Genomic DNA, 10116 nt, shown 5'->3' on the forward strand with positions numbered 1-10116 from the left:
CACCTACACATTGATCCAAGACTATAAAATAACAGTTTGAGATACCGAACAGTCCTCATCGGTCATGAATAGGGTCCACTAAATATATAAGAATATTGTATTATTCGTATAACTTGTGTATTTATTAGAGCCATAGTCTGTCTTGATTTATGTTCAAACAGTGACTCCTGCTGTTTGGGGAAGGAAATAATTAAGACCGTTTATAAGGAGCAATTGAATATCATTTGAAATGTCTAATAAAAGAAACTTGAATTAAAAAAAAAAAGTAGATTATAAGCCTTCATTGTTGCCGGTTGCATTGTTTATAGTGCTAAAAAAAAAAAAAAAAAAGCCAGACTTCACAGAGCTCTGAGGACATTTATAGAAACTTGAGCCAATTAGTAAATTGCCACGTGTGTTGATGTTACCAAAGAGCCTGGCTGTGACGTAAGAGACTCAGTCTGCCTGCAGCCTGCTGGCAAACGGTGTTTTCAAGAGATGCTTGGAAACATTTTCAAAATGTTTCTAACATTAAGTGGGGGGGCACCCATAAGTTATTTAAAAAGTCATCTGGTTACTATGACATATCTCAGTAATATAGAGACTACGTGAAAGAAAACCTGAAATTCAAGTGTCTTCTAATGGTGGTTAGAAATAAATTCTGTGTTTCTCCATTAAAATGCCTCAATGGAAAGATCAAGATCTTAAATGTACTCACATTTGCAAAGTGTCCTCACATTTCATGTTTCTTTTAATATAAAAAAAAAACCCAACAAAAAACGAGATGTAACAATTTTTCAGGGTCCCATTGTCTGATCCTGAAGATGGAACTTGACCTTGTCGACATAAATCTTCATATTGTTTGGATGCAGGAGTCTGTCAATGTGCAACTTCAAGATGTTTTGCCTTAGTTTCCATGCAGATGAAGATTAGACCTTTTTGACAAGACCTGGTCCTCTCTTGATCACAATGGGACCAAAGTAGTGCACACCCACCTCTGTAGATGGAGGCTTATGTGGAAGAATCCTCTCCAGGGGCAAGTTTGATATTTCGTGTGGATATGTGAAGGTTCTTCGAGAAAATACTTGGATGATTGATTTCTTCAGGTATCACTACTGTAGTTTTTTTTTTCATGCAACCTCTCTAAGTCGAGCATAAATGTCTCCTGCACTATGTGCGGTCAAACATGTTTGTATTGAGTCACAATTGTTTGAGTGAGAACTCAGAGGTACGCGCTGTGTGTGTCATTCAAAATGAAAGCAGGAGTGTGTGTGTTTACCTTAATAAGAACCGTCCAACACTCACATTTCAAATTACTTTCAGATTTTATTTGTATATGCTTTGGAACAAAATTACTTGTCAAGTACACAAAACTTAAAAGTAATGACATTTAGAGCCACAGTCTTGCCATCAGAATACACATTGGACACTCTGCTACTCACTTTGCTTGTGTCCACAATAGATAGGTATATACATTCATCATTATTAAAAACTCAAGGATCAAAATATTTCTTTCCCCGACAAAAAAAGTAATTCATCACCTCCAACAAGGTCAGTATTGATAAAAGTTCATCTTTTTTCATCTTAACTGATGGTCACTGTTGTCCATGAGAACTCTGCTGTAAAGTCTCTGCTGTTTTTCTTTGTAGATTTTCTTTACATTTGCTCTTTTCAGCTCCCCATCCCTATGGAAATAAAATAGAAATGAGAACAAATCAGCAGTGTCATGGGTTAACCACAGAGCTGTCCCTGTCCATGCTCATAATGGTATGGCTTGAAAATTATGTTGCTTATAACGAAAACAAAACAAAACTCAGTATTATCCAATATTAAAGTGAGAGCAATTGTTGAAAGATTGGCAGCTAAACATTTTTCTATCTTTTCATGTTTTGAAAATAACCCTCTAACTCCAGTCCTACATTCATCCTTGAGTGACAACTATGGCTTCAGCCAAAATGTAGTTACATACATAAATCTCATAAATACCTAGAAAGTAAATAAAAAAATACAAGAGTGACTCACCAAATGAGATCCACCAATCCTCCCCGAACAGCGATGGCTGCTTTCACTCTGTTGGCAAACTGGACAGCATCCTCCCCTTCCTAAACCAGGAAGACAGAAAATCAAGGTTATTAAAAATATATAGTGTAAAGGATATGTAATAAAAGGCGTTGTCTTTGTGTTAAATGTTACTTTGTGAGGTTTCACCTGTTTGTTCATAGGAGGCAGGTACCAGATGCTGCAGACAATGGCCCAGCTGCTCATCATGGTCAGGAGGTAAGTCACCAGCCCAAACTTACTGCTGTTCCAGAAAGCATTTCCAAACCGTGGATCATACTGTAGACCGGAAACAAACTCCTGTCAGAATTAGGTGAAATATGTAAAACAAATGTGGAAATAGAGTAAAGTTTCTACCTTGATGGCAACTGGATAAACTGTGCAGCCAATTTCAAAGCTGCCCTTCCTGAACATCATCACTGATGTGTTGTTAATGCAAGTACCTGGAGATGAAGGTCTGAAGATCTCAACTACACTTAATACATTTTATAGACTTTCACGCTAAAAATGGATTATATCATATATATGAACTATAGCTACATGAGAGTGACACAAACCCTCAGGGAAGATGACAACAGGTGGTTTAGTTTTATCAGCGACATGATCACTCAATCTGAAATAACAAGAAACATGCATCAAAATCTAATATGAACTCCTACTTATACTAAGTTGAAGACTTATTGTAATTTAACTTTCAGTCAAGAAATTACTCATTTAATGCTCAATGAGTCTTTACTTCTTTTATTGAACTGACATTTATTTAAATATATATTTTTTCATGTTTTTAAATAATACTTTTGTTTTTACATTTGATTGTTTTAAATTGTCTTGTTTCCCTTGTATTTGTCTGCTTTTCATGCCTTGCCGCAATAATGTGCTCGAGAAATGACATTGCCGTCCCTCACCTGAGTGCTCCCCATCACTTATCTTCATATTTCTAAAATGACTATCCATCGACGAAAAAAAACCTTTACGAGTTAAGGGTGTTGACGCTTGTTAATAAAGTACAATTACAAGTAAAGAATCAGCGTTTGTCTCGAGGGTCTTCTGCGTCAGTGTTAAAACTGCCGTATAGAAACTGTCATTTCACCTTTTGGCCACTAGATGTCTCTCTTTGACTTCTGTTCTTTCAAACCAGATGTGAGGCGATGATTTCACCATGGCTCTTTGGATCATTCCAAACAACCCTCGATGTAGCTGGCCAACCTGACAGATAAACACACTCACCTCAACAACAACACCTCTACACATGCAATGCAGCGATGGTTCATGGTTTATTGATTTTAAACACACTATAGGAAAAAAAAGACTACTACCATTGAGCAGCTGCCGTCATTGGCCAGGATTATGACATCCATTGGTGTTGTGTGATTGGCCACACAGATGCCATCATTCTTTGGTTTGTTCTCTCTGCATTTAAACAAGATGCAGATATACGTCATGATGTAACTCTTTGACGCTGTATACAGGTCAAGGTTTTTTTTTTTTATCAATACACAAGGTTATTTTCGGTGATCTAATGGTTAATTCATGAGCAAGACCTACAAAAGATTGCCATTAAAAGTACAAGTATATGACATGTTGCTAAATATTTAGTGTCCTGTACCTGTTGTGGTAGGCGATGACTGCAGTGAGAGATGTGACGCAGATGCGATAACCCAGCCAATGAACCTTTTCACTCAAGTAAGATCTTATCCTGAAGACAGACAGCACAGTGCCACACTAGTAAACCCCCATCACCTTAGATTGCTGCACACATGCGGTGATCCCCACTCTCTTGTGTTTATCACGATCCAAACATAATCATATTATTGCTTTTCACAATACATGCTTAAAGTGTAAAACAGGAGTGAAAAGTCACCTTGTGTTTGGTAGTAAACCCACGAATGTGCTCGAGACCAGGAACAGACTAATCCCAGCAGCTGCCAGAGTAACCCTGCAGAAGACAGAGCATGTTGATCAGTGTTATCCAGCAGCGCCCCTAAAGTATTGTCAATGTCTTCTTTGCTCCATGACACCTGAATCTAATGTGTCTCTGAAGAAAGCTTGATTATAAGCTGCGAATTTTAATAAATTGAGTTGAAGGAGGGAAACATCTGAAACATTCAGGGAAGGTCTTCTGGGATTCTTTCTTTTTTTTTTTTAGTTCACCCAGTTATTAACTAATTCTGTATTCTAATGAGACAAAAACTCTTGTTGCCTCTGCAGCATGTGTTTCCCTCTGACCTGACAGGCAGCAGGACTCCGTAGCGGACGATGACCCCCAGGCCCCACAGGACAGTGACCGTTCCAGTGATGTGAGAGAAGTTTCTGTTGCTCCGTGTCAACAAGTTCCAGCCCTCCAGTTCCTGGGCTGAAAAGCACTTGGTCACCTCATCATCCACAATGCTCTCCACGCCTCGCCGGCAGAAAAACATGACGTCGACCAGCCTAAACTCTGAGTTTGAGGCCAAATCATCCACAGGACCCCGGATCTTCTGGATCTCCTGCTGCAGCGACACTATTGGTTCTTTAACTATGATGCCTTTAGAAATAACAAGGAGAACAGATTCACTTGTCAACATACAATACCGACGACATTCAATACTCATTCAGGTGCATCGGCTTTGTTTTACCAGTTGCATGTGGTTTGTAAAGTTGCTGATTATTTTCCTTTGCTCTCAACTCCATTTGTAAGGTTGCCCACTAATTCAAGACAAAAACATTGAAATAGAAGGATTACAGATGCAGCATTAGCATGTAGAAATGTCAGTGTTTCAGTGAAAAAAAACACTTAATACAGTATACTCTACTATCAATGAAGAGTAACTATGGATATCTCTTCCACCCATTCATCTTTTTTATGAGCTTATCCAACCTGGACTGACAGCCGGGGTACACTCAGGTTGCTGCCACAGACCAGATGAAGAGAAACAGCAACAATCTCATACACACCTACAGGCAAATTAAAATCGATGACTCAGCCATAAAAGTATGTTTTGGACCAGTAGGAAGAGTTGTGCTCACAGAAACCCAAAAGAGGAAATTTGGGACTCAAACTAGTGACCTTTTATTGCTACAAGTAACAGTGCTACCACGGACTCTACACTGCAGTGTGTATGTTTTATTCTTTTTTATATGCCCATGGTTTCATTAAAATTGGCTTTATGTTTAGATTTTAGTATTTTTTGGTATTAATATCGACATTTGCGTCACGTATACTCCGCTCCACAACAAAGAAAAACTTTATAGTTTAAAATTAAAGGTTATTATGGCATTATTATAACTGGTTGTCCCACTCAAGATGAAATTGGGCTTTATGCTGCCCCTGAGCTAAAATGTGCTCGACTCTCCTGCACTAAAGCATTTCTAGAATTTGCGATGCCTGTTCTTTGTTGGGTTTAGGACACAAACAATTCAGCAAGAGACTGTAAACAACCCATAAATAATCACTATATCAATGCAGTAATGCAGATTAAAACTTAAAAATGGGCAGTGGAAATGGCATTAGGATCAACGTCATGCAGATTGCAGCTCTGCAATAGAAATTGCTTGTTAAGCCTGTCTTGACAAAATAACATGACATAAAAATCATACAAACATTCATCACAGCCCTCTCTGATTAACTCAACCATGAACAGGACACACATTTGATGGCTCTTATCTGAGTGCCAGACCGGGGAGAGGATATTTAAAGAGGAACTGCTCTTGACTGATCCCATTTGCACCTCTGTCATTTACATGGGGAGATGTGTGGAGTAAAGGAACAAGAGGCTTCGCTTAAAACAGGCAATGTAAAAAAGTTACCGGAACATTTTATAAGTCCTTTCAAATAACACCTTTTATTTTCCGTGTGTTTGTTTTCATTTTCAGTGTGAACACTTTCATTCTGGGTGTAAAGTAGGACTTCTAAATATGACAACTGCAAAACCTGCTACACCACAGGGGTTTCGCTCGGGACGGGAATTACCATATGCCCAGATATGCTCCTTCCCAGGAGTCCAAGAGCCCTCCAGGGTTTACATCAGACAGTTGTCCCATAGCTGAAAGCTTGTTCCTCTCTTTGTTGTGTCCCAAAGCTTTACTCCCGGAGGGAGTGGATCCAGAAGTGTCTGACAGTCCCTCTGAGCATTGAAAGCAAAGGGCTCTCATTCAGCGAGGAGTGCATTTTCTTAAAGGTGGGATAAACACAGCAACTTTGTCTAAAATCTAATCAAGTCTTCTTCTATCAGGACACTGTTATGTCACAGTAGAACACAGACCTCAGGGCTTTTCCAGTGCAGAGTTTGCATTTTCACTCTATGCCTGCATTTGGTTTTCTCTCGTTTCCTGCCACAGTTGAAAGACATGCGTCTTAGATTGACTGTTTTTTTTGTTTTGTTTTTTCATAACTTGAGCTCAGGTGTGAGCGTACGTAACCATCTGGCTCACCTGTAAATGTGTACCCTGCCTCTTGCCAGCTCGGATCAGTAATTTTGACAAAGTGATTGAAGACGGATGAATGGATGGACCTTGTACTCATGCATAATCTAAAAACAATTGAATCTTCAGTATTCTTAAAGCCAATGTAACTCAACTTCAAACTCACATCAAATATCTTGAGAAGGGTCCTCAGGTAGAAGGCGCTGACACCAAAAACATCTCCCAGTACAGCTGGCACAATTATGAAGATGACAATAAGAGCAGACCACACCGTGATGCTGATGTTAAGACATCTCCAGAGCAGACCGTCTGCAGCCAGCGTGAAACAAGCCATGTTGTCTTCCCTGCAAAGCTTGGCCACCAGACTCACACCCAAATCTGACGGCAAGACCATCTGCTCTGTTGGAAAACACAATGACGTACAGTAGTTCATTATTATTTATTGTCTGCATTAGATAAACACACACCTAATCCAATGTGTTTAGTTTCTGGGGACATGTACTCTTTAAAAGACCTTATGAAAAACATTACACATTGATGGTGACTGGGTACTGATTTTTCTTCCTAGAAAGCTTTTCTAGGAGTTATTTTTGCTTTCTAACAATGGGGTGGTGGCTGTTGCTCACAGCTGCATATTGGCAGTCATTGTCAAAGCTGGAATAACTCTTATGCAAGCTGTCAGAGTCGATGTGTGAACGCAGAATATAATTTATGAGGGCTTATTTTGTGACTTCTGCACCCACCTATTCATGCATCATAGCACTCTTTGGACACAAGAGTTAACAGGCTCCAAGATTTTATTTATTAATACTTTATGATCTGATTTAAAATGAGTATTAGTTTAGTTTCTGTGAAACAAATAGATAGATTACTAAATGGGCATAAGGAAAGGAGGGAATATAGAGTCAAAAGTGATACAATAGGTGGAGATAAATCAAATTGGTTTCTCTTTGCTGGTTTCATGTCAAAGTAAATAAAACTCTACGTATATAGCTCTTTAAAATACAGGCAACAATTTTTTCTCAGTGGGCTGCTTTTTGGAATGTTTATGATTTATTTCCAGTGAAAGAAAACTCACAATTCGGGCCAGCTCATGTCAGTCTCCCATTTCCTGATTTGGACTGCTATATGTTGAGACTGGTGGGATAAATTCACTGAGGTGCTCGCTCTTCTTCTCACTCTCCAGACATTCATGTGTCACTAACTGCCTCTCTCGTCAGCTATCTTTTCTCCTTTTTTCTGCAGGATCTCTGAATTTCTCTTTAATAAGAAAATTGACAGAGAGAGAGAGAGAGAGAGAGAGAGAGAGAGAGAGAGAGAGAGAGAGAGAGAGAGAGAGAGAGAGAGCTCCCTACTCACTACACTGTTTAAATGGTCCATAACCTTTGAATTCACTTATTGGCTATTAGAATATATATATATATATATATATATATACAGTATTAACTATACACTGGCCTGACCCATAGGTGACATTAGAAAAGAAATATATAAAAAAAAACTGGGCACGAATGCCAACAGCAATGAGTTTTCCAATCCCTTTTCTTCTCTTGTCCTTCATCTGCGCCACCAATCTGTGCAACACACTTGTATCTTTTGCAAAGTGGCATTAATATGAAGAAAATCAAGAAAAGACTGCAGTTCTCTGCAGGTAGGGTGGATTGGCCCACTCTCTTGGAAGAATCAGGAGGGACAGCAGATGCTGAAATAACATGACAGGTATTTGACCTCTGGTTGGAAAAACGGATGTTTGTGTTCCAGACCGTTTGCTGAGATGCGCCAGTACCATATCCAGGCGCTCAAGAGGCTCATGAAAGAAAGCGGGGGAAAAACTGCAATATTGTTGTGAGAAGGTGGCACATGTCTCCGCTTTTAATTGCATTTTGATAACAAATAATCCAAAGTGTGTGCAGAAAGCAGTCTTTGACCCTTCTCAGCCACTGGCAGTTGGTTGCACCCAGACACTCCTCAATTTGAAGAAATGGAAAAGCATGCTTTTCCATGCTTTTCCATGCTTCAGGGATGTCATCAACTGAAACACACCTTGATCTCACCAGTCACTGGAAAAAAACATTAGAATTGAAGAGGAGTGTCGGCTGCAACCCTGGAAGCACAGTGCCTTTGTCTACCTGCTACTAAACGTGGGTTTGGAGTTGTTTGAATTTGCTGCACTGGAGCAACATCTAGTAAAAACAGTTTCATATGCAACAACATTAGTACATCCAAAGTTCCCATCCTCATATATATATATACACATATATGTATATGTATCTCAGACCCTGCAGAACAAATGCTGCAGCAAAGTCGAATGCTTCAAAATGCCTCTTTGTTATTATATACAGGTGAGTTTTATTTAACAAAACTATTGACATGAACCTCAGCCAACAGCACAAGAATGTTTTGAACCATTGTTCACAATGTGTATTTGTGTAAATGAGATTTGAGACGTTATACTTCATGCATCTAGTTAACCTAACTCATGCACAGTGAAACCTGTTAAATGACTTGTTAAATGCAAATGAATTAATGTAACTGATCACAAGGGCCTTAATGTGGTCATCAGCAGAGTTTCTGACATTGCATCAATGCTTTAAAATGTAATTTAATTACTGGCTTAATTACTGCCAGCCGCAGAATCACTAGTCAGTTATCAGGTCACATCATGCAGCCACAATCCTCCACAGGACTGATCCAACTTTATTATGTTTTTTACCACCTCTACAGGGAGAGTCCTGCTGACCTGCATAAGTAATTGATTACCAGTCCTTTGAACTTCCAACATACAAACAAATTGTCAACGTATCAGCACATAATTAATAGATATAGTTGAAGCGCTTACCGTCCTCTCAGCAGTGGATGATTGAGATAACAAGGACCAGGTGGTGCTCCATCTGGACTGTGCAGCCTGAACTGCAGGGATCTCTGACTCTGCTGGGCTTTGCAGGATCTTAGTGGTATGTTGCAGCTGCAGTCTGAGATGTATTGAGTTATCATAGCAACAGGTGGCCAATGAGAGCCGCTGTCACTACACTGTGGACTGACCGCTAATCTGATTACAGTAGATCCAACACAAAGCACTACAAGAAGCATGCAGCCAGCCGCAAGGAATTTGTATTTTGTATTCAATACAAAGGTTTTATTGTGACACCTGAAATATAATCAAAGAGTTGAAAAGAAAATGGTGAAAAAAGTCCCAGCAAGAATATCCTCGGTTTAATACTGGGCTTGGAGGCCTTTCTATGTGGAGTTTGCATTTTTTCCTGAGATTTTCCAGGCTTCCTCCCACAATCTAAAAACATCCATCTGAGGTTAGTTGGTGACTCCAGGTCACCTGCAGGCTTTGATTTGAGTGTTTCTCTTTGTCTATGTTTTTCTTGTGATGTACTGGCGACCAGTCTAAGGGTGCATTTGTACACAGTGAAGTGATCGGCTGTCCACCACAATCCTACATTGGTTAAAGCTGGACAAAAGATGTATTTGAAGGGCATCAAGATAATTATTAACTATATTGATAATTAATATGTTGTACTGGATGTCGTTTCAATTTGGCACTACTTTGATTTTTTGTTTCTCTCTCAATATTCAAATGTGACAATCCAACAATATTGTTCGGAGGTTAGTAGTTTTTCTGATACACTGAAGTCACATCTCCTCTATTCTCTTTTGGTTTTACTTACA

At 39.2% G+C, this 10116-nt stretch overlaps 1 protein-coding gene across 1 annotated transcript; it reads right to left on the minus strand.

Annotated features, from left to right (window-relative positions):
- Positions 1–1288: 1288 nt before the first annotated feature.
- On the minus strand, positions 1289–9362 carry LOC308118002 (glycerol-3-phosphate acyltransferase 4-like). The gene is made up of 13 exons (XM_080477167.1): positions 9278–9362; positions 6605–6837; positions 4653–4722; positions 4264–4561; positions 3899–3973; positions 3644–3733; positions 3354–3447; positions 3128–3243; positions 2595–2650; positions 2395–2480; positions 2188–2316; positions 2002–2081; positions 1289–1664 (listed from the first exon to the last, which is right to left on the minus strand). The coding sequence occupies exons 2-13, from the start codon at positions 6830–6832 to the stop codon at positions 1559–1561; spliced, it is 1428 nt and encodes a 475-aa protein (XP_080333293.1). The 5' UTR covers positions 6833–6837; positions 9278–9362; the 3' UTR covers positions 1289–1558.
- Positions 9363–10116: the final 754 nt, after the last annotated feature.

This window comes from Lipophrys pholis (assembly GCF_963383615.2).
Source record: "Lipophrys pholis genome assembly, chromosome: 12".
NCBI lineage: Eukaryota > Metazoa > Chordata > Actinopteri > Blenniiformes > Blenniidae > Lipophrys > Lipophrys pholis.

Excerpts from the sequence above, each read along its gene's own strand:
- LOC308118002 (XM_080477167.1), bottom strand. The coding sequence starts at position 6,832 with ATGGTCTTGCCGTCAGATTTGGGTGTGAGTCTGGTGGCCAAGCTTTGC. Across the intron at positions 3,244-3,353 it reads ATGACGGCAGCTGCTCAATG|GTTGGCCAGCTACATCGAGG; the intron begins GTAGTAGTCTTT and ends TTTATCTGTCAG. Across the intron at positions 2,082-2,187 it reads TGCCTCCTATGAACAAACAG|GAAGGGGAGGATGCTGTCCA; the intron begins GTGAAACCTCAC and ends TTCCTGGTTTAG.